This window comes from Corella eumyota, chromosome 4 (genome assembly GCF_963082875.1).
Source record: "Corella eumyota chromosome 4, kaCorEumy4.1, whole genome shotgun sequence".
Taxonomy (NCBI): domain Eukaryota; kingdom Metazoa; phylum Chordata; class Ascidiacea; order Phlebobranchia; family Corellidae; genus Corella; species Corella eumyota.
Genome location: NC_137493.1, coordinates 1,360,050 through 1,385,138, shown reverse-complemented (window position 1 = coordinate 1,385,138; position 25,089 = coordinate 1,360,050). Strand labels below are relative to the sequence as shown.

Genomic DNA, 25,089 nt, shown 5'->3' with positions numbered 1-25,089 from the left:
ATATATTCTTATTTTTTATGCTAAAGGCGTTTTAACAATGGAGTTTTTATATATTGATTTTTACATAACTTAGGTTACTTAATAACCTTGTATTGAGTATTAAAAGTAACATAAAATATACAATTAATGTAAACAAATATTTAGTTTTTAAAGAAATCCGACGAAAAATGTGAATCCTCATCTTCCCCCCCAAACCCCCGAAATCGATTAAATTTTTCGGCGTAAACAAGCTTGTAATTCCAGCTTATCAACACATCAAAACAACTAGCATCTGGGGCTCATTTATCACCATGGAAACGCGGAGTGGCCACCCACGTGGGTTAGAACCCCGCTCAAAACGTCACCCCGTCACTTCCAGTCGTAAAGTTTTGTTGTTTTAGGTTTAGAGTTGATCAAAAGAGTCAGCCACGTGGTTGCTCGTCTTGTAAATGGTGCGTGGCGTTTTACTTGTACGGCATAACCTTATGATAACATTCGTTTAATTCCTACTTGGAAGCAATGATGATATTATTTTAACGCAGCAATTTTTGTCCTGGTGGAATTTTGGAATTTTTGTCGTATTACAAGCTATTTGAAAAGACAAAACTAAGGATTGTAAAATCTTAATATTTTGTTTAAAAGACTACTTCATTTAAATATTTAAATACCTATTTTATTATATTAACAACACCCATAAAAATTAAATTCGTTTAAAAATAAAAACAAAATTTAAAGTTTAATACTGTGACGTCATAAGTTTCTAATTACAGCTACGTCATCCCACTTTAAAGTAAGAAAAATCAATAATTAATTAAATAAACAAATTTCTATAATTAAATAATCAATGGAACTTCAAATTTGTGTAAAATATTATCACTTCAAGAAAATATTTAAAGGAGTTAGATTCAATTGAATTTGTAATATTTAAAAATGCCGAAATTTAAGATTTTAAAGGAACTGAAGGACCGCAAAAGTGTGGATGACTTTATGTAAGTAATATTTAAGTTTATACACACATTATATTTAGAAGTTTAGAATAATTAAACTCTTTAAAATATATGTTTTTATTTATTAAATATTATTTACAGCATATTATGTTAGTTTATAGTCAATTCGAAATTAATAAAATTATTTATAAATTTTATTTAATTAAGTTGGTTTTTATTAATTAAGTTGAATTTATTTTAAAACAATTTATTCACATTTTCACGCAACATTAACAAACTAAAAACCTTCCAAAAGCTAAAATAAATGTTTATATAACCTCTACAAAATCGATTTTACTTCATTAAAAAGGTTTGCAAAAAATAGATTTTAAAACAAACGAAAAGATCTTTTAAATTTTGAGTTTTAGTAGAAAAAAATGCTTTGATAAAATTCTAATTAATATTCTGACAAAACAAATTCTTGTTTGTCGATTATTCTGACAGATTAATTAAAACATCAGAACTGACTGTGATGCAACGTTTAAATAATTAAAACCTGTCGAAAATAATAAGATAAGACAGCATAGAGAAAAGAGAGTTAATAAAAGGTAAAAACTTAGTTAAAAAAAAGTTAAAGAAAATTAACAAAATCCAAAATTGCCTTACTTTTAACAGATATAAAGATATTGGATATTTATAAGAAGGCATTTAATTGCTGCAATTATCAAATCTAAACAAAGAGTTAAAAGCTTTTAAATGCACATTAGTCCTAACGTTAGCAGATTAAATTTAATTAAGATAATGTCTCGATCAAGGAATATTCGTCTCTTGGACTATATGGACTGGTTTGTTGGGTAAGTTAAAATGAGTTTTGTTACTCAAGTTTGTGTCAAAACTTATTCTAAGTGAGTGATTTTAAAGAAAATAAATATAGAAGTAAGAAAAAGAAGATTAAAAAAAGGTAAAGGTAGATTAATCTTTGCATCTTTGGAATAAACAAATTGATGTTTTTCCAAAAAAAGTTTTAAACTGAATTAAAATTTAATGAATTTAGGCTAGAATATTAAGCTATATAATTACAAACAAAAACAGTTCTAACAGCTGCAAGAAATTAACTAAACAAACAAAATTATAAACTTTTAATAAATAAAAAAACTAACTTAAAAAATTAAAGTTAGAGTAAACGACTGTCGTATATTTAAGCTGACAAAATTACCCATAATTCAACAGGCCATGTAAGTGATAATTAATTGATAAATAATTCATAAAGAAGTCCATACACCTCACAATGTCGTCTTACTTTAATTGTTGTGTAACAATAGGCTTTATACGCAATAGACCGAAGTAATTTAACCTCAAATTTGTAAGTTGAGTTAGTTAAAATGAAGTAAAGGTAGTTTTAATAAATTTCGAAACCTGTTAAAAATAAAATAAAATTTATGACAGATATTTGTCTTTTAGTTGAAAAGCGCGAAAGGTAAAAAAAGTTGAAAACCATTTTTGCAAATTAATTAATTTTAACTAGACATTATAGAAAGTATTTTTTGATTTAATAAAATTTATTTATTTAAAAAAAATATTACTAATGGAAGGCTTAATATAAAAACTTAAAACAAAACAAAAAATATTCCCAAAATTTGTCTTTTAATAAAAAAACGCGGGTAAAAATGTTAGTTATAAAAAAAGCTTTAAAAATGAATGACTTAACAAAATACTAACTTCATATTATTATGACGTAGGGATATGCCACGCACGCAGAGAGCACGAAATGTTTTCGGCGAGGGAGGGCGCCAGAGCTCGAGTAAGGCGACCACTAACGGCCGTCGTAGATTGCAGGAACTTTACGACTCAAAAAGTCGAACCTCGAAGTTTGAACCACACGAATTGGACGAATTTCGACAAATATTCGAGTTCTATGACGTAGACAATACAAAGACAATGGATCTCGAGTAAGTAGTTGTGACTTAACAAAAATGTTAACAAATGCTTAATTAAAAATAACTTGTGACGTCATAATAGAGATCTTATAATGGCACTACGAGCACTAGGGTACAACCCGACAGAAAAGGACGCAAATGACGTCATCAGACTAATGGAAGTTGATGACGACACAACACTGGACTTTAGCGAGTTCTGCATGGTCATCGAGTTTCTGAATCACGTGACTGGCGAAGCTGGGGAGCTCAGGTTCGAATCCCAGCTCGGATAATTTTCGAAATTTTAATTTTAGATTATTTTTTATTATTTTATTGACCAGAAATGCGTTTCGGTTGGTCGCTCAAGATGAAGGTCACGTGAAATCAAATGACGTCATCCAAATGATGACGACACACAGCGAGGATATGTCACTCAAACAAATCAACGAAATGGTAAAGTAAGTAGCCAAAAAATAAATAAAAAAATGTTTTTTTATAATTTTTGACTTTATGGCAGGTTTGCTGACAAGGACAGATCGGGTGTAATCAACTATGACCAACTTGTTGATGACATCATTGAGGATAAAGCAAAAATTAAACGACAGGATAATAGCGAAGACAACCTAATGGAGCCAGTTTATTATAAAAACGATAAATCAAAGTTTAAAAATAAATGTCAGACTGCGTCAACAAAGAAAAAGAACAAAGGTAATTGTGACGTTTTGCATAAGAGCTCAAAAGGTGTTTTACTTTAGGACACAATTACCACTACATGGACAACTAATTTTTTAAACATTTATAAAATAGGGGTAGTCACCGTTTTTTAGCCTTGAATTTTAACACCTAGTAAGGTTACGATCTTGTCCTTAATATTTTTCTATAATTACAACATTTAATCTTCAGCTGAAACCCGAAATGTTGAAGCCATCGATAGTTTAGTGAAAGCACTCGGAGGTCCAATATTAATGGTTAGCGCGGTGATTATAACTTGCAATAAACAACCCGAGAACAAATGGATCAAAGCCAAAAATCTCATTAAAAAGTAAGTCGTAGTTACGTCACAATAAACCTTATTTGTCTGCTATTTATGTCTGTTATTTACAATAGTTTAAAAATGCATGATTTTTGACATTTCTTTGCAGGTTAAAACCACAACTCGCTGTAACGAAACCAAAAGATTGTCCATCAACAAGCACGTGACCAAAGAACTAACACGTGACTATTCAAAACCTTATTAGACTATGACGAATATTGTAATATATTGTGACGTTACGAGCATCACGATATAGTTTGATTAAGATAAATAATGACGTCGATAATATTCAGTGACGTCACGAGCACCACTAACGTAAAATATCATGACGAAGCTTATCAAATAAAGCTTGAATGACGTAATCAATCATCGTTACGTCATCAGCTACCGCGAATTTTCATCAACCAAGGGTTGTTAAAAAAATAATTTATTGCACAAAATTTTTTGCAATTAGTAAGAATTGAAATGACTTAAATATTGTTGCCCTTAGGATAACAACTTTTTAAATTATTATTTAAAGACGAAAACATAAGTTATAAACCCAATTTGTAAAAGCTGGTGAAATAATCTTGAATTTCTTTACACTGCCATAAATGTGTCATCTTCTTTGCTTATAAACGATTCAATTTTGACCAATCAGAAGAGTCCCACTTAAAATCACTTAAGCCCCGTTTTTAACTTGATTAATTATTTATTTAATTAGTGCTCTTTTATGCCACATAGTGGTCATATTTCAAGTTGTTGGATTTGAGATTGTACTTGTTTCATTTCTAAAATCAAGATTTTAGTTTAATTTAAAATATTTATTAACAAGGTTGCTATTAAAACTGTGTACAATATATTTATTAATATTACTTTAATACTGTAAATAAATTTTTTTGTTTTATTTTGAATATAACAAGACATTTAAATTAGAAGAAAAAAAACAATTAACAAAATTTATCCAAAATTATTTTTTTAATTTTTTTTTTTTGTTATAAAAGTCTGATATTAAAAAAACAATAAAATTTTTCTTACCATGTAACAAAACGCGAAATTTTGATTCTGATAAATTTAATTCTAAAACTTCATTTTTATTATTTCTTGAATTTTTCAACTAAAAAAATATTTGTTTGATTAAAAAAATTATATTTAGTTTAAAATTTATTTTATTATATTTATTTACCTCGATGTAGGATGGCCGACTTCATTACATTAACATAGAGTAACATCTGTTACCCTGACCCAGTCTCAGTTAACTTTGCCAGTTTGGGATATTATATAGATTATATTTTCTTGATAATCATGCTGCAGATTAGTTAATTTTTTTTTTTATTTTGTGACCCTTGCATTTTGTAGACACTAAAGAAATCGAACCCAGGACCTCATGTTGTAGTGCCCAATGGCTTTAACTACAGTCTAGCCCTTACAATGCACTAAGGTAACTTTATATAACCAGTAACCTAACAACGAACTTACCATCAATCTAATATCCACAGTTTTTTCCCCACTTAAACCTGGGTTAATTTTCCAATCCACATTTTCCAAACAACTTGACTTTCTGAAGCTTCTGCGTAGAAACTCAGCATGTAATTCACTTGTTTTTGTTTCGTATGATTTACATAAAGCTGCTGAATGCTCTGTAGAAGGATAAAATTAAGAATTATTAAAAAAAGGTTATTTATAAATTTAACCCAAAATTTTAAACCTTTTGGCAACCCTAATTGTTGGAGTTCATTGGACAGTGTTTCCCCATCAACTTCATGCTTGGCTGCACTTGAAATTATAAATTCTAAGCCGGCAACACTGGCTTTTATATCTCCAATATCTAAATCAAAAAATAAGTAAAAAAAGTTTCAAAAAATGTCATTTTAATAAAAATTACAGAAACAAAAAAAACTTACCATATTTTGCATCAGAAGTTAATTTTTCTATTTTCAAAAACTAAAAATAATAAATAAGTAAAAAAGGAAAATAAAAAATACAAAATTGAAAGTTTTACAAACAAACAAATTTTAGTTAAGTCCTTACGTCCATTTCTCCATTGAGCAAACCCTTTATAACTTGAACCACAATTAACTTCATTTTAACCGAAGTCAATCGAGCTAAAATGTTGATTTCAGCTAAAACCCAATCAGGACAATCCAAGTCCCCACAAAAACGAAATCTCTAAAAATAAAAATTTATTTTTATTATTAAACCTGCATATTTATTTAATAAAAAAATTGGATTGAAATGTATATCAATATTTAAAAGGACAAAATGATGTATTTTTCTTGATTTTAAAATTTTATTTAACCATAAAAATGATATTTTAACAGTTTGTTTGGCCTGATTGTCAATGCGTTTTCATTAAAATAAATGTGATACAGTATAGTCAAAATATCAAAAAAATACTCCATTAAGAATTTTAACAAAACTATAGCATTTATTTTTAAAAAACTCAAATAATAATTTAAAAGTAATAAATATAACATTACTAACCATTCTGCTTGCTTCTCAAAATTTTGCTTCTCGAAGACCTCAATTTATTAAATCACAAATTTATTTAATATTTTAACCCTATTTACCTAAATGAAATAATAAAGAGTTAATACGACAATGAAATATATCAAATACAGAAACATGGACAAAATTATACGCAACTAAAACAACAATCAAACTTTAATTACTTTAACACTTTTAAACAACAAAGTCCCAATATTTACAAAAAATAAATTCAATTTTTAAAGCAAAAAAAAATAAATTTTCAAGTTCAAAACTGAGTTAAAAATTATTTAAATTTAATACTATAAATATATATCTTTATGAGTTGATTCTTATAATAAAATATTTCAGTAAAGTTTGATAGTTTGTTGGTAGTGCATAGGTAAAATAACTACATTCTGCTAAAAAGGCAAAACCCAAAAAGTTTAAATTTCCAAATTTTTGTGTAAATTTAAATAAATTATTCAACCCAAAATGGCTTATAAAACATCATTAGTACACGACAAATATTAAATTTAAACAATTTACAAATAGGCAATGCAATATATACAAATGAAATATATTATTACTATAATAACATAAATACAGTGTGTTAAATAATGTCATTTATAGCAAACAAGAAAATATTTATTATCGTTATATTGTTGTGTATAAGTTTAATATGGAATAAATGTGAAAATATTTGTAAAAATTCCTCTACAAACATTGAATATTTAGTTCAGTATAGAAATATATGATTACAATTACAGGTAAAACTTGGAATAAATATTTTTTAATATAACATAAAATAAAAAAAACATAATTAATAAATTTTTAACATTATAATTGCAAAATGGAATAAAGTTATTGCGTTATTTTAAATAATGGTTTCTAGTTAAAGAATGGTTAATATTTTGCAGAAAACACCATTAAAATAAAAAAATATTTTCATGTATTTACTTCACTGGTTGGACCATTTACATTAGGAACCATATCATTACCATAATTCTGATGTATGGTTGCAAAAGTTATTGGTTGTTGTGAATTGGTCTCTATGGTTGCAGGACCATTATTATCTGGTGCTAGAGAACCATTATTTGATGCACTGGTGTTTTCAGAAACACCATTTTCTGGCACTTTTAAAACCACATTATTTGGTGTCTGAGAATCACCAGAAGGTGGTTTATTTTCTAAACCAGATTGAAAAGAACCAGTTGAAAGGTTGGTTACATGGTGAACTCCCTCCAGGTTGTCGATGGTAACGGGAGGTGGAGTTGTAACTGTCATGTGACTATCATCGAGGATAAAGTCAGTGTCACTCTCTTCGTCTATTTCTTGCTAAAATTTAAAATTAAATTAAAATTAAATTGCAAAAAAATTGTAGCAAAAAATAACCATTAATTTTAAAACCATTTTTTATACTTTATGATCCTTAAAAAAATTATATTTTAATATGATTAAGGTTAAAATCTATAAATAAATTTTAAAGTATTTTTTATAAAAATTTTTCAAACTTACAGCATAAGCTCTGGGACTGGTTAAGCAACTGGCAATTGGATGGCAGCAATTTGGTAAAGTGGTGGTCAATGGTGGACCAGCATGAGTTAAAATTGGTTTCAGGTAACTTGAATGGTTAGGATGGGTTAAGGATAAATATTTCATTTAAATTTAAAACAGTATCAGTAATAATTTTAATATTCTTTTATATTCCTATAATTAAGAAAAAGGTTTAAAAGGATACTATTGGTCAAACTTGTACCAATATTTAAACATAGCAGCACTGTCAGCATATTTTCCTCCTCTCTGATTGGTCTGTTCAGTCTATGATGTCATAACCGGATTTATTATAATGATTTTATAAATTAAAATGTTAAATAATATGTTAGTAAAATAAGTTTGCAAACTTTTGAAGTTTAGTAAAAAGATTTTACGGTAGTGTTTTAATTCACATGCTCATGCAAATTTTTAAAAAAATGACAAAACCAGTAAAAACGTAAAAAAAACACAAACGAACAAGCGTGCAAACATACGAACTTACTTGGTTATTATATGAAGGTGTTAAGAACGTATATTGAAAATCATAATCAGCCTTTTAATAAAATTGTTTTTTATTTTACTTCAATATTTTAAAAAGTTTATAAATTATATTTTTTCTCTGTATAAAACTACTAATTTTAAATTTTTTTTTTCAAAAGACAACAAATAGAGATATATATTTTATACAAATATATAAATTTTTAGTAGAAAAAAAATAACTGAAAACATAAAAAATAAATACCCGAAACATTTCACGCAACACAGATGTTAATAGATTTAATAAACATATTTTTTTCACCAAAATACTTGAATATTTTAACTACATTCAATCATGGCAAATAAAAAATTAATATTAATTGTGACCACACCACAAACACTACAACAGTGTTGCTTACAGGTAAAAACAACAAATAAGTTAACAACATGATTATAATGCAACAATTTTGAAGTTTAAAAAACATTTTTTTGAATAAAATCTTATAGATTGAAAAATCTAGTTGATAACCCACCCTACAGTAGGGATATTTATTGTTGTAATATGGTTGCAACTCTCAAATAATATTTGCTTGTGATAATTTACCCAGCACACCACAAATGGCAGTTTTATTTATTTTGTATTTATATTAATTCGACATGCATATATTTAAAGTCCACTAAGCTTTTTCATATATAAATAGACTTTGAATATAAAATCCTTGAAAATTGCATTAAAATCATGTTGTTACCATGATAACCAAAGTAACTCACCTGCCCTCCAGTGGTAGTGGTTGCCGAGTTTGATTGATTTTCGTTCACTTCTGTTGGTTGGGCAGCATCAGGATCAACTCCAACTCTGTGATGTCATAATAAAGTTACTTTGATGTAATAATTAGGATTACATTATTGACAAACTTGATAAAAAGTAACAAAGTTGACTTAGCATAAAAAATATCCACATTACAGGAATTTAAAAAATGCAAAAAATCAGCTTGTTAAAAAGTAAATTTATTGCGATAAACAACAGTATAAAGCATTAAAACTTGCGAGATTTCCTTGCAATATAGATTTCACAAAAATTAAAAAAAAATTGAATACTGACAAAAACTTACTTAATATTGAGCCAGGTTAGCATCTGAGTGGTTCCCCCACCTAACACCCATACAGTAACAAACACAATCAACAAAGTTGTGCTAAATATCATCTGCTGACCCTGAGTGCAAGTCTCACGGATGGCTAATGTGAAAGCTATAGCTCCGCGCAAACCTGTAATAATAAAATGTTTCTCTATAAAAATATAAAATTTTTTGGTGACCTATGGGTTTAAAAATTTGTGCAAAGATTCAAAAAAAACTAAATTTTTTATTTTTTATTCTATAATTAATTATATATAACGTATGTTTTTATTTTTAATTTTACCTTTAGTAAACAATAAGTTACATCTTAATAAGATGAGCCAAACTTAGTTTTTACTAGTCCCGCCCTACAACTAGCATTTTAATTGTCATAATATGGTAGCAACTCCCATCTAATATTTACCTGTGGCAGTTCACCCATGCACCACAAATGGGAGTTTTATTTGTAGGCCTATGATTTGAATTTACATATTTATATATTTATCATCCAAATTTAACTACGTTATCTATAGATTATATGACAAGTAATATTAAGTTACCTGCAAACATCATCATGTGTTGCATGCTATAAGGAATCTTCCTTTTTCGACCCAAGTTTAACAGAAAGGAAAGTGGGTAGACGTTACATGCTCGTGATATTATTACTGCTAGCTAAAAATATGGAAAATTTTGGCAAAGTGAAAATGTAGAATTTACAAAAATTTTGACCTATTAATCTAACACATTTGTTTAAATGTTAATCAAAAATGGTTTTAATTATTCAATTTTTGATATTTAATAGCAGTAAAATAAACTAAAAACATATTTGTTTAAATTTAATTTTAAATGTTTTCATCCTTCTAATTTTAAGATTTTATAAAAAAAAACAGGTAACAATACCCATAATATATTTTGCAAAAATTGCCTTTAAAAACAGAGTAATGGCATTTGCAAAAAGGTTTTATGTTACACATTTTATATTATATTCACCGGCTGCGTAGTGTAGTGGTAAGAACACTTGCTACACCACCATGAGGTCGTGGGTTCAATTCCCACTGATCTCATGCTGTAGCGCCCTTGATTAAGGCGCTATAAACGGTATGAACTCCTGCTGAGCCAGCACTTAATCAGCAGCATAATTATCAGGCAATTATAAACAATAATATCCCAAACTGCCACAGGCAACTCAAGACTGGGTCAGAGTAACTAATGTTACTCTATGTTTTAAGTCGTGCATTAGACTTTCCCACATCGAGGATAAAGATATATACAAAAAATATATATATTATTCGTTTATCCATGTTAAAAATACTAAAAACAACCCAAAAAGTCACTTACAAAAGCTCCAGCAATGAAGATAGGTTGAAACTGATGATGATCAAATGTAAACATGGAGACTCCCATGTAACTGAATATAAAGTTCTCTGCCAGGAAGTTTAAGAGTTCAAATAGTTCTTTGGTTCGAGTTTTCGATTCATTCGACAAATTGTTGTAAGTGTAGTGGGCCTGTATTCAAATAAACAAGGTTAATATATTAAAAAGTTTTGTTAATTAAGTTGAGTTAATACTAAAATAAAGGTTAATTTACAACTAAATGTTACTAAAAATGTGAAAATTGATTTGGCTTTGGGTATTTTTTGTTGGGTATTTTATTTCTATGATAAAGTAAAAGTTTACTTAATTTTATGAATATATTTTTGTTAAGAAGAATATTTAGAAAAACATAAAAAAATATAGTTTAAAGTAATTGTAAGTCTTTTAAATAAATTTTGTAAACATACATTATTTAAAAAATTTAAAAAAAAATATAATAAACAAAATACAAAAATATCTGAAGTATGTTTTTAAACACACAAAAACACCAGTAATCTAAAGTGTACAAAATAATAATAAATATCAAGCAATAATAAACAAATATTCACCTGCGTAATTCCACAAAACAAAACCGCTACAATTCCAGTCAAACCGATCGCTTCAGCTAAAAGAAACGATGCCCAGCTCATAAGGAAAAATATTGAGGTTTCAAGTACAGGAAATTGTCCAATTTTGGTGAATTTAAACATCAATGCAGTGGCTACACTCACAAGACCTCCTATTACAAATGAGCCCAAGAATACGCCAATAAATGAACCCAGTGCACTGAAAAATGCACCAGAATCAAACTCACTCGCGCTAGCCTGTTGATATTTCTTAATGGATCTAAAAAATTAAAATCAATATTTAGTAAAAATATTATATGAATATGCCCATTACTAATGTTAAGTTTTGTTTCTTATAAAATGATTTTATGAAACATTTTTTTATAATTGTTTAACAAAAGCTTTATAAAAAGTTTATACAAAGGGTAGCTGACCAAACTTGATTGTATAAATTGGTATTGATTTTAAAGAAATTGATTTTATATAAAACTAAAAAAACAATTTTTAGATTTTAGTCCCTATAGACTATTTTGTTTACATGTTATTTTTTCAGAACTTAACAGTTTACCAATTTAATTTAACTATTATTATACAGCTCTAGGAATTAAACTTAAAAATATTTATACGTTTTCACAACATATACGTTTCACAACACAATTTTTCAATATTTCAAAGAAATTTAAAAATTAAAAAAATATTTATTAAACAAACTTACGATACAAGCACAATGGCCACTGCATCATTTAAAACACTTTCCCCAAAAAGCAAAGCATCCAAATTGACATCAACTTTAAGGTCCTTAAACACGGCAAGAACTGTGACCGGGTCGGTGGCTGATATTATCGCCCCAAACAACAAACAGTCAACGAAACCAAACTGTAATCCAGGAACATAGGAGAGCATAATTAAGACAAATCCGTACGTTATTCCGCTGTAAAGATAAGTTTAAGGAATATTAGAATTAATCATAATCACAGTATTGTTATACAAAAATATAATGCGTAAATATTTAAATCACATATAAACAAATTGAACAAGAAAAATGAGCCTATATAGAAGGCAGTTTTAATCAATAATATTCAGAACTGCCGAAGTCAACTTAAAACTGGATTAAAGTAACAATTATTGCTCTATTTTTAAGCTGTGAAGTCGACCTTCTGACATCAGGAATAAACATAAACACGAAAATATATTTAAAAAAACTACTGCTTAAAATTTAAATACTATTATACTAAAATATTAAAATTAGTAAAGTTAGATATATAACTTACCCGATAACAAAAGCTGAAACAAAAGTTCCCATAAAAGCAAAAGTTAAAATCGATCCAATATTTCGAAAAAAATGTCTCTAAAAAAAAAAGTTGTTAACAGAAATACTAAGATTAAGAGTCTAACACCACCTTTAACTTAAAAATGGTATTTAATATTAATTATGTTGATTATTTTAAGCCATATTTTGAAGTAGAAAATTAATGTAAGATCTTACTTTTTTTAGACTGTAGCCTGCATAAAATATAATTGGGGGCAAAAGAATGTTGAAAAATAATTCAGGATCAAAAGTAACCTAAAAAAATAATTTTAATCAATAGAAGGTCAAATAAAAGTAGCACAATTTTTTGAATTATGATTTAAAGATATAGCCTATATACATAGCATATTTAAATAAACTAAAAAGAAATCGAAAGTAAATTAACACTTTCATATTAGCAGAGTGTAAAATTATAAAAACTTAGATTTATGTTAAAGCAAAAATGCTAAAGTAAAATAGGTTGTTCTATTAAATAAAAATCTTTAACACAGTTCCATTGGCTTTGTACAAATGCAGAACATATGAATGCATTGCACATACTTTCAGTCTTAATTTTGTATTTTATTAATAGTTGATGACTAACATTAGGCTATGAATATGACAAAAGGAAATCCTTATGAAATGACTAACTACAAAGTACATTGGATTCAAATTATTAAAATATAATGGTAATAGTTTTGTGTTGTGATGTCATAAGTAAAAACAGTTACACCTTTTATAAATTATTAATAACATAGGAAAAATATTTAAACACATTTTTACGACTAAGAGTTCTATATTTTATAACATGTAAATAAACTATAAAAAGGAGCTTTTATTAAACTTTAAACATGCCTTTATTAAATCTTAACTTAGATATATTTAGTCATAAAATTGTGTCAAAATATATTCCTTATGTTATTAATAAAAATGTTTTTGTTCGCTGACAAAACAGTTTATTTACATTTATCTTAACTTAAATATTGCCAATACAATATTGTTTGAAACCAAGTATTATTTTCACTCCAATAATATACAGTATAACCTTTGTAATTTACAGTATATCTAATGTATTAAAGTAAAAGAAATTGTCGAAAAAATAAGCTGAAAAAACTTGCAAAGTTCATGTATTTACCTTTTGTAATTCTTTATTAGTGAAAGTAACGTTTGGACAATTTGTAAACTGAAGAGTATGAGCATATGTTTGATTTGTTCCATTAATGTTGATCTCTAATATTGCAGGGGTAGTTCGTTGAGTGTTATTGCATGGTAGGTAAGCTGATTCTACAGTGCCTTGCTCTTTGCTGGTATATCGAATCAAAACTCCAATAATTAATCCTGGAAAACAATCAAAAACTTATAAATTAAAACTGAAAAAATAATGTAGAAATATTATAATGAATAAAATAATTGACAAGATACAATTTGGTTTATATTATTGTAAAATTAACCAACTTAATTTCACTTCAGTAAAAGATGTAGTACTAAGTTACACCATTCACATTTTAATTAATAAAACATTTTGCAACTTCAAATTAACAAGAAATATGGAAAATATTATTAAGACAAACTTTTGTACTTATTCCAAAACTATATTTAAAACAATATTTTTTAACTTACCATACAGAATAGCCAACCCAGTCTCATGTACAAAACGAATCCTTTTATGTTTAAAAATCCAAATTGTGAATATTGTTAGCATCAAAAGTGCAACAAATAATAATAAATTTGCACTATCAGTGCGATGTTTCTCTTCAGCAGTTTCCATGCTTTGATTTTGTTAAATTTTATAAATTTAAATTAACATCTGTTAAAATTAAAAAAAATTATTAAAATAATATATAGAATAATAAAGAGGATACAAAATTGCATAAGGTCTGGAAAAAATAATTGCAACATATAAATAATTGTCATAACAATAGGTTTAAATGCATTAAATTAATTGCATATATAAGCTACATAAACACTGCTTAAATTTGTAAAAAAATCACAAGAATTATTTAAATGTTTACATAAACATTAAACATAAAAATATTTTTTAATAAATAAATAGAAACAAAATCCAACATATATATTTAAAATAAACTAATCAATAAATTATTTATCTATATTCGGAAATTAAACATTTTTATTTTTAAACAAAAATATGATTTAATTTTTGGACTGAAAAATAAGTTTTAAATATGCCACATGTTTATCCTCGACCATCATAATAAAATTAAAATTTAACGGCAGCCCTTCCCACACGATGGCGCTCATAATTTGACCTTCCTTCGTCTCCTTCGCAACTTCAAAAGCAAAGCTGTCAATTAACATTTCATTTAGATTCTTCGGAACAGAAGTTATAACTCCTTCATGTATTGCATGAGCTAGACAATCAAATGGTAAAAGAAAGTAAACTGAGTTGTTAGTGTGGCCATTATGGTCTGTATCAAAGTGTGTAAGTTTGCGGGACCATTGGTACACCCTTGCATCTTCTGGTACGGTTTTTATCACTTTTAAAACCTCCATCGTATCAAAAATTGGGTTCGAAACTTGATGGTTTTCGACAAAACTTCGAAATTGGTTTGAAAATGGCGCTGGTCTTCTGTTTTCATTAACCCTAACAACTATGCTGTTACCATAAGCAAGCGTTTTACCGTTACCATTTTCTTTCACCTCAACATGATATATTCCTGATGAATTTCTTATCTTTGCAGTAGTGTGAATAAATTTCAATAAAGCCTCATCTTTTTTTGTTGCAGAATATTCTGACAGATTCTCCAAGAATGATTTTAGGTGTTCAGTGAAATGTATTTGCTGCCTGATAATAAAAATTCGTTGGTTTTTGTTAAAATGTTGGTTCTTATCTTGCCCAGCAATATAGATTTGTGCTGAAATCGTTTGCCGTAATAACTCAAAATGTTTAACGAAAAATAACGGACTTAACCATCCTTTTGCTTGGTCTGGATAAAATTCCATGTGTGAAACATCAATATAACCGCTTACTCCACTTTCATATTTGATTTTCATGATTTTAAATTAAAATAAAAAATCTCCAAAATTTAAAACTTGAAAACTAAAAGCGTTTATAGTTTTCTAATAGCAGAATAGTATAACGATTTACTTAAAACAAAATATAATTTATTTATTCAAGTAAGAAACAGTTAACATTTAAAGCTAATTTATTATTAACAAATTAATAACACAATAGATAAAAATAGAAAATAAATCGCTACAAAAAATAAACTAAACAGTAACGAAAAAAAAACAGTAATGCAGAATTCTAGAATCCCGATTGTTGTAGTGTTTCCAAATCATTTTATATTGACACACATTTAAAAACAGGCATTTTTTCCTTATATTGGCGAAATAACGCACCAATTTTAAAAATCGTTTTTTTAACTTTTTCATGTTATACAAATTAATGTTTTAAAGACTAACTAATAGTTTTTAAAGAATTCGTCTTTTTGTATAAAAAGTCAAGTTTTAATTTTGGAAACACAACTCCATTCACGTGATGTTGTTTACATTTTTACGTAAAACCCTAAGGTCACGTGGGCACACCTGTTAAATACAAGAAGTACTAACAAATTTTTTGGCAAATATTTTAATACTTTATTTTTTTTAAAGCTTTTAAGAACTTTTTAATACTTATAATAATGTAACATTATAAAGTGTTTTACATTTATTCTTGTATTTTTGTATTTTAATACTATGTTAATTTAGGATAATTTAAATAAATAAAATTACAAAATTCACCGATTTTTTATTTAACTATAATTGCAAGCAGGAGATGGTTTGAGTGCACTGACTAAGCAAAAATGTCGTCACAAACACCACATTGTTTTCACATAAAAATTCCATTTAGATATTATTTACTATGACTAAACAACATCTCCAATTAAACTTAATACTAAATTTTAATATTCAAATTTTACAGTTTTTAGAAGGTAATTTTAAAACAAATTGATAACAAACAACACCACATAAATTACTAAGTTAAAATTTATAAAGGAAATAGAAGGTGCCCACGTAAAATTTCACTTTTAAATCAACAATTTCATTTATCCAATATTAAAAACAAGTTTTTTTTATAGAAAAAAATGGGTTTAAATAAAAAAATTTGAAGCAAAATAAAGATTTACTAAAAATTTCCAAACGATTTTGCTTAAGATTGTTGTTTGTTTATTAAATTTTTGTCGCTTTCTCAGTTCCTTACTTAAACGTGAGATTACGATATCCTGCACTCTGTGACGTCACAATTAAAAAAACTTACTCTTCGAAAATAGAAAGGCGGCTTAATTAAAACTTAAATTGCAAAATAAGGATAGACCAGACATAAAGAAATATGTGTTTGTAAAAGTTTATGTTTGTTTATTATAAAACTTTATCAAATTTTTATGTTAGTTGATATAAGAATAATGTTAATTGAAGTAATGTAAATAACTAAGATGTATATTATCATGTTTGCATAAAAAATAATGTTTTTTTAACACAGCCTACGCCCAATTTAGATAAAGAAATATTTTTATTAGGTTTCGTTTTAAAAATAGCAACAAATATAAACAAGGTGTTATTTAACAACACTTTAAAAACTGTTTTCTATTACAGTTGTATTTAAAAATACAGTGCTTTAAAATGAAGACTACTAGATTAGTAACCATTTTGTTTATCTTGTTTTTGGTCGGTTTTCTTATGGGCCAACTATTTCAAATTTATATAACGAGTTATGAGCTGAATAGAAAAACAGTGGAACGGGAAAAACAAAGATATTTACCCAAGAAATGTCGCACTGAAAAAACGTAAGTATATGTGGTATAAAGGTGTTTAATAAGTCATCAAAATAAGATAAGTTAGATAAGGTTCAGATATAATTAAGTTGGTATTTTGTTAATGTTTTATTAAAGCCTTAGTTTTTATTAATTAAAGTTATAGCATAAATATAAATACTCCCACTCAACCTTAAGTTGTAACAATTTAATTACAGCACACGGCTGTTGTCGAGTTATATTAGTTGCCAAAATGTCATTAAATAAACATAAAATATATCTTTTTCTAATATTACTATAATTTGTAAGCAGTAGAAATATAAACCTAAACCCCATGTTGTTTGGTTAACCTAAATAAAAGCACAAAATTTGTAATTTTATAAAGTTTTGTTATCGTCGTCGAAATACTAATAACGCCCGTTTTGGTCGTAAATTAAAGTTTTTTGTTAGTAAAATCATAACCTACTTTACATTCATTTAAAGTTAAATTTGTATTTTAAAAACCTCAGTTGACTCATTCTTTAAAAATTTTTTTTTTGTCCAAAAAAAATTTTTCCCAACTTAATTGACATTATACATGAATTATTGTTATTCATTATTGCGCAATTAACATAATGTATTTTCATTGTCGTGTGAAAATTTTTTATTTTTAAGTTTTTGTATCTTCAGTTAAAATTATAATTACTTTCTAATTGCGAAGTTTTAAAGCGTATATACTATTGTGAAATAACAACGTATTTAGAATTGTTAAAAAGTAGAATTCCTCATTTAAATTCGTTAAAAAAACAGAGAAATGTTTAACATAAATATTAACATGTTTACGTACCAATTTTACAAGTAATTTGTTTGTTCAAAATTGTAATAATATGTCGTTTGTTTACGGTTTGAATGACGTCATCAACTTTGAGTAGAAATCTTTAAAAATATAAATTTTGTTTTTATAAGAACGCAAGCAACGACCACGCGACAGCCAAATCATGACGAAATAATGATACCACGTGATGATTATGACCTCATCAGACCATTGTTTCGATTTTTAAAAGAGCCTGAATTGAATTTAAACTACACAGACAATTGTCTTGAGAACAAAGGTATGACACGATAATACTATGACGTCATAGAGTAATAATTAAAGTCTTTATGTATTACAGATGTATCTTGGCAGATGGTTTTCTTTATTAAATCCGCTGCCAAAAATTACGTCAGACGAGAATTGCTGCGCCGCACGTGGGCGTCCGTGAGTTACTTAAATGGCGCAAAATTTTACACAATTTTCGTTGTTGGCAATCCGCCAGATGGTAACAAAGAGCTGTTAAACGAAGAGAGCGAAAGATACAAAGATATTTTACAATTTGATGGACCTGACGATTATAAGTAAATCTCAAATAAAATTAAGACAAAATTTTTCGTTTTTTTTAATCGTTTTTCCTTATTTTTCAAGGAACGTGGTCCTGAAAACGTTGGCGGGAATGCAGTGGTCAAGTTCCCGCCTTCCTTCCTCGATCTTTTACTCATCTGGAGACGACGACTTTCTTGTTGATATTTCGCTTCTTAAACAACTTGTCGATAAAAATATAAAAGGTTTAAATTATCACGAATGGCCGGAATTTCCAATTATTTGCTCATATAAGAAACTTAAATATGAAAAACCAAATCGAGTTAAAAAAACAAAAAACTGGATCTCAAAAACCGACTACAAATGGACAACTTTTCCAAAGTCATGCTTGGGTGGTTTATATACTAGTGACGTCAGAGTTATTGGTCAATTGTTTAACGTTTCAAAGACTTCTATCTCGATTGACCTTGATGACGTATGGGTTACGGGGTTGTTACGTCAGAAGCTTGGAATGCCGGACGAAATGGTTGTGACACATGAATTGAATATTGCGACTCATTATAATGGTTACAAGGGGAAAAAATTTGAATCCTCGCGGGAATTTATGAGCGAAGATTGGCGGAAAATTTATAAACAATTTGGGGATAATATTTGTCATTACAAGTAAAATAATTATCCGATTTTGTCAACAAAATAAAAAAAATTAAAAAAATTAAACCGTAGTTTTATGTTAAGTAAAGCGACATAAACATTTTAAACTACTGCTAAGCCAATACCAATTAGTAGCTTAAATATCAGGCAATTATAACTAATTTACTGGCAGCGTGGTGTAGTGGTAATAACACTTGCTACACCACACATGAGGTTGTGGGTTTAATCCCCACTGCTCTCATGCTGTAGCACCCTTGAGTAAGGCGCTATAAACAGTATAAACTTCTGCTGAGTCAGCACTTAATCAGCAGCATAATTATTGGGCAATTATAATCTATAATATCCCAAACTGCCACAGGCAACTCGACACTGGGTCTGGGTAACAAATGTTACTTTATGTTTAAGTCCCGCATTTGACTTTCCCACATCGAGGATAAAGATATATTTAAAAAAGGGTTTTGTAAATTTTTAACGAAGACAGCTTTAACCGTTGTCAAAATTAATCATTTTTAATATTTAACTAAAACCAGACAAAACAAACATAGCAAGACCGTGTGTCATAGGGAGTAATCATCGAATAAGCTTGATATCATAATTTAGAGCTTAATGGTAAATCGAGCTAGCTTTAGACAAGGCATAACCAAGTATAAGCTTTCAACTTTTATGACCAATTTTTAACATTAAACCGAATAGAGAAAATTTGTAATGTCGTATTGTAGGATGTAAATAACATCATTAAATGACTGATTATATGTTCTATATTGTAAGAGGAAGTTAATGTTATAAGCAGGTAAATTTAAGTTGTTAAAAACTTGAGTAATAAATAAACATAAATTAAATTGTATACTGTACTCAAAAATAATGTTGAGTTGTGCTAAATATAGAGAACCATTACCGCTGGTTAAATAATAAAAATTTATGAAGTTCTTTTTTATTGGAAAATACCTCATAAAAATAATTTAATTTGAAACTAAACAGACCTCAGCGGTTACAGAAAAGTTGTGGTTTTAGCCTAGAGCATCAGTTTCTTTAAGAAGTATCTTTTAATATTAAAAGAGTGTATATTATAGTTTTAACTTTAACTAAAGCGCAAAATAGTTATTTATTTTTTTATTTTGGTTTTTCGCACATTGATAAAAGTGAATAATGAATACAATATACAATTAATATTACAACAATGCAACGGGAAAAAATGTCAAAATCAAATTAATGATTTAAAACATGCCAAAAGTATTAATGTTTACATAAAGATTTTAAGTATATTATGGCATGGTCACCAAACCCAAAGTTAGATTAAAGTTAAGTATTGAAGCAAAACTAAATATATATTGCCTTTTTTAACATTTACGAGTAAAAATACTCGCTACGAATAACATATTTAACTTCCTATTACGTTTTAGAATAAAATATTTAAAATGTTTAAAATAAAAGCATATTTGTTGGTGTTTATTTATTTATTGGCAACAGCAATTTTTACGTTGCAGTCCTTGCTTATAAACCAACTCAGAAAACGGGGGTAATAATATAGTTCAGTATTTAGACTAGCATGTGAAACCATAAAATTCAATATGAAAAGTAAATTCCAATATTAGTTAATGGTTAACCGCTATCTAATTAAATTTTTTAATCTATAAAAATTGTTAAAATTTTACAATTAATTCTTAATTTGTTAGGCCTTACATGTTTTAAACAATCCCTTTTTAGAAATGTCAAACCTGTTGTAGACTCTCCTACTATTGATGACGTCATAACCAAGTTCAATTTAAGTGACGTCAACGATTACGTCATGCCTAAAATTGTTTACCTAATAGAACCTGAATTAACTTTAAACAACACTCGGAATTGTGTCCATTCTAAAGGTATAAAAATAATATTAATTTTTGTAATTCTATAAAACATCTAAACATTAAAAAAAATTTAATAAAAAACTTGAAAAATGAAAAATTATTTTTAATAATTTTTGTAGAAACTTCTTGGCAGATGGTTTTCTTTATAAAGTCGGCAGCCAAAAATAATATCAATCGAGAATTACTTCGCCGCACGTGGGCGTCCGTGAGCTACTTAAATAGCGTAAAATTTCACACAATTTTTGTTGTTGGTAATCCGCCAAATAGTAAACAAAGTCTACTCAAAGAAGAAAGCGAAAGATATAAAGATATTTTACAATTTGATGGACCTGACGATTATAAGTAAATCTTAAATAAAATTAAGACAAAATTATTTTATTTATTTTTTAATCATTTTTTTATTTTTCAAGGAACGTGGTCCTGAAAACGTTGGCGGGAATGCAATGGTCAAGTTCCCGCCTTCCTTCCTCGATCTTTTACTCATCTGGAGACGACGACTTTCTTGTTAATATTTCGCTTCTTAAACAACTTGTCGATCAAAATATAAACTCCACAATAGAGAACAAATGGCCAGAGTTTCCTATTATTTGCACGTACAAAAAACTCGATGGTATATACCCTTTAAGAGGATTGGGAACCAAAAGTACAATGACAGAAAAAGATTTTAAGTGGCCAACATTTCCTAAAACATGTCTAGGTGGTTTATATACAACCAGTGTTAGTATTATTGAACAATTATTCCAAATCGCTAGAACGACTAAACCACTTGCGCTTGATGACGTATGGGTGACCGGAGTGTTACGTCATAAGATTGGAATGCCAGATGAAATGGTCGTAGAGCATAAGTTAAATATAGCAACTCATTATAATAATAAGAAGGGGCATGCGTTAAGTACAAAAGTTGAAAAAGGATGGAGTCCTATTTATAATTCATTAAATTTAACTGATGTTTGTTTTCATTAAAATCTTTTTCTAATCTGATTAAAGAAAAAATGATTTAGGTCTGTTGTGTTCGTTTTATTAGCTTAATGTTTAATGATATATTACAATAAGGTTGCAAATACAATTTTTTAAAAAAATAAAAAATATTAAAATAGCGAAAAAACCTTGAAATAATAAAAGTCCAGTTCATAATTTCTATAACAATAATTTCTATATGTATATATCAAGGCTGGGCTGGGGTTATGTCAAAGAGTTAATAATATCTTAAACTTGTACAACTTGAGACTGGGTTAGGGTTATATCATAAGGTTAATATTATCTTAAACTTGTACAACTTGAGACTGGGTAAAGGTAATATCCTGAGGTTAATAATATCTTAAACTTGTACAACTTGAGACTGGGTTGGGGTTATATCATAAGGTCAATATTATCTTAAACTTGTACAACTTGAGACTGGGTAAAGGTAATATCCTGAGGTTAATAATATCTTAAACATGTACAACTTGAGACTGGGTTGGGGTGATATCATGAGGTTAATAATATCTTAAACTTGTACAACTTGAGACTGGGTAAAGGTAATATCCTGAGGTTAATAATATCTTAAACTTGTACAACTTGAGACTGGGTTGGGGTTATATCATAAGGTCAATATTATCTTAAACTTGTACAACTTGAGACTGGGTAAAGGTAATATCCTGAGGTTAATAATATCTTAAACTTGTACAACTTGAGACTGGGTTGGGGTGATATCATGAGGTTAATAATATCTTAAACTTGTACAACTTGAGACTGGGTTGAGGTGATATCATGAGGTTAATAATATCTTAAACTTGTACAACTTGAGACTGGGTTGGGGTAATATCCTAAAGTCAATATTATCTTAAAATTGTACAACTTGAGACTGGGTTGGGGTAATATCCTAAAGTCAATATTATCTTAAAATTGTACAACTTGAGACTGGGTTGGGGTAATATTATAAGATCAATGATATCTTAAACTTGTACATCTTGAGACTGGGTTGGGTGATATCATGAGGTTAATAATATCTTAAACTTGTACAACTTGAGACTGGGTTGGGGTAATATTATAAGATCAATGATATCTTAAACTTGTACAACTTGAGACTGGGTTGGGGTAATATCATAAGGTCAATAATGTCTTAAACTTGTACAACTTAAGACTGGGTTGGGGTTATATCATAAGGTTAATATTATCTTAAACTTGTACAACTTGAGACTGGGTTTAAGTAATATCATAAGGTCAATAATATCTTAAACTTGTACAACTTGAGACTGGGTTGGGGTAATATTATAAGATCAATGATATCTTAAACTTGTACATCTTGAGACTGGGTTGGGTAATATCATAAGGTCAATAATGTCTTAAACTTGTACAACTTAAGACTGGGTTGGGGTTATATCATAAGGTCAATAATATCTTAAACTTGTACAACTTGAGACTGGGTTAGGGTTATATTATAAGGTCAATAATATCTTAAACTTGTACAACTTGAGACTGGGTTGGGGTTATATCATAAGGTCAACAATATCTTAAACTTGTACAACTTGAGACTGGGTTGGGGTAATATTATAAGGTCAATAATAACTTAAACTTGTACAACTTGAGATTGGGTTGGGGTGATATCATGAGGTCAATAATATCTTAAACTTGTACAACTTGAGACTGGGTTGGGGTTATATCATAAGGTCAACAATATCTTAAACTTGTACAACTTGAGACTGGGTTGGGGTAATATTATAAGGTCAATAATAACTTGAACTTGTACAACTTGAGATTGGGTTGGGGTGATATCATGAGGTCAATAATATCTTAAACTTGTACAACTTGAGACTGGGTTGGGGTAATATCATAAGGTCAATAATGTCTTAAACTTGTACAACTTAAGACTGGGTTGGGGTTATATCATAAGGTCAATAATATCTTAAACTTGTACAACTTGAGACTGGGTTGGGGTAATATTATAAAGTCAATGATATCTTAAACTTGTACATCTTGAGACTGGGTTGGGTAATATTATAAAGTCAATAAAGTCTTAAACTTGTACAACTTGAGACTGGGTTGGGGTAATATTATAAGATCAATGATATCTTAAACTTGTACAACTTGAGACTGGGTTGGGGTAATATCATGAGGTTAATAATGTCTTAAACTTGTACAACTTGAGTCTGGGTTGGGGTAATATCATGAGGTCAATAATATCTTAAACTTGTACAACTTAAGACTGGGTTGGGGTAATATCATCAGGTCAATAATGTCTTAAACTTGTACAACTTAAGACTGGGTTGGGGTTATATCATAAGGTCAATAATATCTTAAACTTGTACAACTTGAGACTGGGTTAGGGTAATATTATAAGGTCAATAATATCTTAAACTTGTACAACTTGAGACTGGGTTGGGGTAATATCATAAGGTCAATAATGTCTTAAACTTGTACAACTTAAGACTGGGTTAGGGTTATATCATAAGGTCAATAATATCTTAAACTTGTACAACTTGAGACTGGGTTAGGGTTATATTATAAGGTCAATAATATCTTAAACTTGTACAACTTGAGACTGGGTTGGGGTTATATCATAAGGTCAACAATATCTTAAACTTGTACAACTTGAGACTGGGTTGGGGTTATATCATAAGGTCAACAATATCTTAAACTTGTACAACTTGAGACTGGGTTTAAGTAATATCATAAGGTCAATAATATCTTAAACTTGTACAACTTGAGACTGGGTTGGGTAATATTATAAAGTCAATAAAGTCTTAAACTTGTACAACTTGAGACTGGGTTGGGGTAATATTATAAGATCAATGATATCTTAAACTTGTACAACTTGAGACTGGGTTGGGGTAATATCATGAGGTTAATAATGTCTTAAACTTGTACAACTTGAGTCTGGGTTGGGGTAAT

General features: G+C 28.2%; 6 protein-coding genes across 7 annotated transcripts; 3 read left to right on the top strand and 3 right to left on the bottom strand.

Moving 5' to 3' along the window:
* Positions 1–1,706: 1,706 nt before the first annotated feature.
* LOC145749731 (uncharacterized) lies at positions 1,707–6,603 on the top strand. The gene is made up of 7 exons (XM_082565575.1): positions 1,707–1,759; positions 2,645–2,854; positions 2,925–3,092; positions 3,163–3,279; positions 3,339–3,529; positions 3,725–3,844; positions 6,539–6,603. Exons 1-7 carry the CDS (start codon positions 1,707–1,709, stop codon positions 6,601–6,603), a joined length of 924 nt encoding a protein of 307 aa, XP_082421701.1.
* LOC145751306 (COMM domain-containing protein 4-like) lies at positions 4,264–6,408 on the bottom strand. Its single transcript, XM_082567420.1, has 7 exons — positions 6,318–6,408; positions 5,865–6,002; positions 5,738–5,777; positions 5,542–5,661; positions 5,313–5,473; positions 4,872–4,950; positions 4,264–4,624 (listed from the first exon to the last, which is right to left on the bottom strand). Exons 1-7 carry the CDS (start codon positions 6,318–6,320, stop codon positions 4,581–4,583), a joined length of 585 nt encoding a protein of 194 aa, XP_082423546.1. The 5' UTR covers positions 6,321–6,408; the 3' UTR covers positions 4,264–4,580.
* A 310-nt stretch (positions 6,604–6,913) lies between the features above and the next one.
* On the bottom strand, positions 6,914–14,434 carry LOC145751304 (sodium/hydrogen exchanger 9-like). 2 transcript variants are annotated; one of them, XM_082567417.1, is made up of 14 exons: positions 14,255–14,434; positions 13,770–13,972; positions 12,833–12,910; positions 12,618–12,694; positions 12,062–12,277; positions 11,350–11,626; positions 10,766–10,933; positions 9,988–10,099; positions 9,425–9,578; positions 9,084–9,168; positions 8,338–8,388; positions 8,041–8,120; positions 7,818–7,923; positions 6,914–7,637 (listed from the first exon to the last, which is right to left on the bottom strand). In XM_082567417.1, the coding sequence occupies exons 1-14, from the start codon at positions 14,400–14,402 to the stop codon at positions 7,248–7,250; spliced, it is 2,145 nt and encodes a 714-aa protein (XP_082423543.1). In that variant the 5' UTR covers positions 14,403–14,434; the 3' UTR covers positions 6,914–7,247. The 2 variants fall into 2 exon arrangements, with proteins under 2 accessions (XP_082423543.1, XP_082423544.1); XM_082567418.1 differs by lacking the exon at positions 8,338–8,388.
* Positions 14,435–14,515: 81 nt separating this feature from the next.
* On the bottom strand, positions 14,516–15,793 carry LOC145750585 (uncharacterized). Its single transcript, XM_082566656.1, has 2 exons — positions 15,564–15,793; positions 14,516–15,437 (listed from the first exon to the last, which is right to left on the bottom strand). The coding sequence occupies exons 1-2, from the start codon at positions 15,644–15,646 to the stop codon at positions 14,786–14,788; spliced, it is 735 nt and encodes a 244-aa protein (XP_082422782.1). The 5' UTR covers positions 15,647–15,793; the 3' UTR covers positions 14,516–14,785.
* Positions 15,794–17,232: 1,439 nt separating this feature from the next.
* LOC145749730 (beta-1,3-galactosyltransferase 5-like) lies at positions 17,233–19,388 on the top strand. Its single transcript, XM_082565574.1, has 4 exons — positions 17,233–17,418; positions 18,331–18,476; positions 18,537–18,759; positions 18,827–19,388. Exons 1-4 carry the CDS (start codon positions 17,255–17,257, stop codon positions 19,386–19,388), a joined length of 1,095 nt encoding a protein of 364 aa, XP_082421700.1. The 5' UTR covers positions 17,233–17,254.
* Positions 19,389–20,781: 1,393 nt separating this feature from the next.
* LOC145749729 (beta-1,3-galactosyltransferase 5-like) lies at positions 20,782–22,418 on the top strand. Its single transcript, XM_082565573.1, has 5 exons — positions 20,782–20,888; positions 21,077–21,231; positions 21,339–21,561; positions 21,630–22,111; positions 22,390–22,418. The coding sequence occupies exons 1-5, from the start codon at positions 20,788–20,790 to the stop codon at positions 22,416–22,418; spliced, it is 990 nt and encodes a 329-aa protein (XP_082421699.1). The 5' UTR covers positions 20,782–20,787.
* Positions 22,419–25,089: the final 2,671 nt, after the last annotated feature.

Coding starts and splice junctions, on each gene's coding strand:
- LOC145749731 (XM_082565575.1), top strand. CDS start 1,707: ATGTCTCGATCAAGGAATATTCGTCTCTTGGACTATATGGACTGGTTT. Junction 3,093..3,162: donor GGCGAAGCTGGGGAGCTCAG/GTTCGAATCCCA, acceptor TTTATTGACCAG/AAATGCGTTTCGGTTGGTCG. Junction 3,530..3,724: donor AACAAAGAAAAAGAACAAAG/GTAATTGTGACG, acceptor TTTAATCTTCAG/CTGAAACCCGAAATGTTGAA.
- LOC145751306 (XM_082567420.1), bottom strand. Junction 5,474..5,541: donor ACAATTAGGGTTGCCAAAAG/GTTTAAAATTTT, acceptor ATCCTTCTACAG/AGCATTCAGCAGCTTTATGT. Junction 4,951..5,312: donor CTGTGGATATTAGATTGATG/GTAAGTTCGTTG, acceptor ATATTTTTTTAG/TTGAAAAATTCAAGAAATAA.
- LOC145751304 (XM_082567417.1), bottom strand. CDS start 14,402: ATGGAAACTGCTGAAGAGAAACATCGCACTGATAGTGCAAATTTATTA. Junction 13,973..14,254: donor TGGGTTGGCTATTCTGTATG/GTAAGTTAAAAA, acceptor ATTGTTTTCCAG/GATTAATTATTGGAGTTTTG. Junction 9,579..9,987: donor ACACATGATGATGTTTGCAG/GTAACTTAATAT, acceptor TTATTATTACAG/GTTTGCGCGGAGCTATAGCT.
- LOC145750585 (XM_082566656.1), bottom strand. CDS start 15,646: ATGAAAATCAAATATGAAAGTGGAGTAAGCGGTTATATTGATGTTTCA. Junction 15,438..15,563: donor CCAGACCAAGCAAAAGGATG/GTTAAGTCCGTT, acceptor TTTTATTATCAG/GCAGCAAATACATTTCACTG.
- LOC145749730 (XM_082565574.1), top strand. CDS start 17,255: ATGAAGACTACTAGATTAGTAACCATTTTGTTTATCTTGTTTTTGGTC. Junction 17,419..18,330: donor AAATGTCGCACTGAAAAAAC/GTAAGTATATGT, acceptor TGTTTTTATAAG/AACGCAAGCAACGACCACGC. Junction 18,477..18,536: donor CAATTGTCTTGAGAACAAAG/GTATGACACGAT, acceptor TATGTATTACAG/ATGTATCTTGGCAGATGGTT.
- LOC145749729 (XM_082565573.1), top strand. CDS start 20,788: ATGTTTAAAATAAAAGCATATTTGTTGGTGTTTATTTATTTATTGGCA. Junction 21,232..21,338: donor GAATTGTGTCCATTCTAAAG/GTATAAAAATAA, acceptor TAATTTTTGTAG/AAACTTCTTGGCAGATGGTT. Junction 22,112..22,389: donor TAAGAAGGGGCATGCGTTAA/GTACAAAAGTTG, acceptor GTATATATCAAG/GCTGGGCTGGGGTTATGTCA.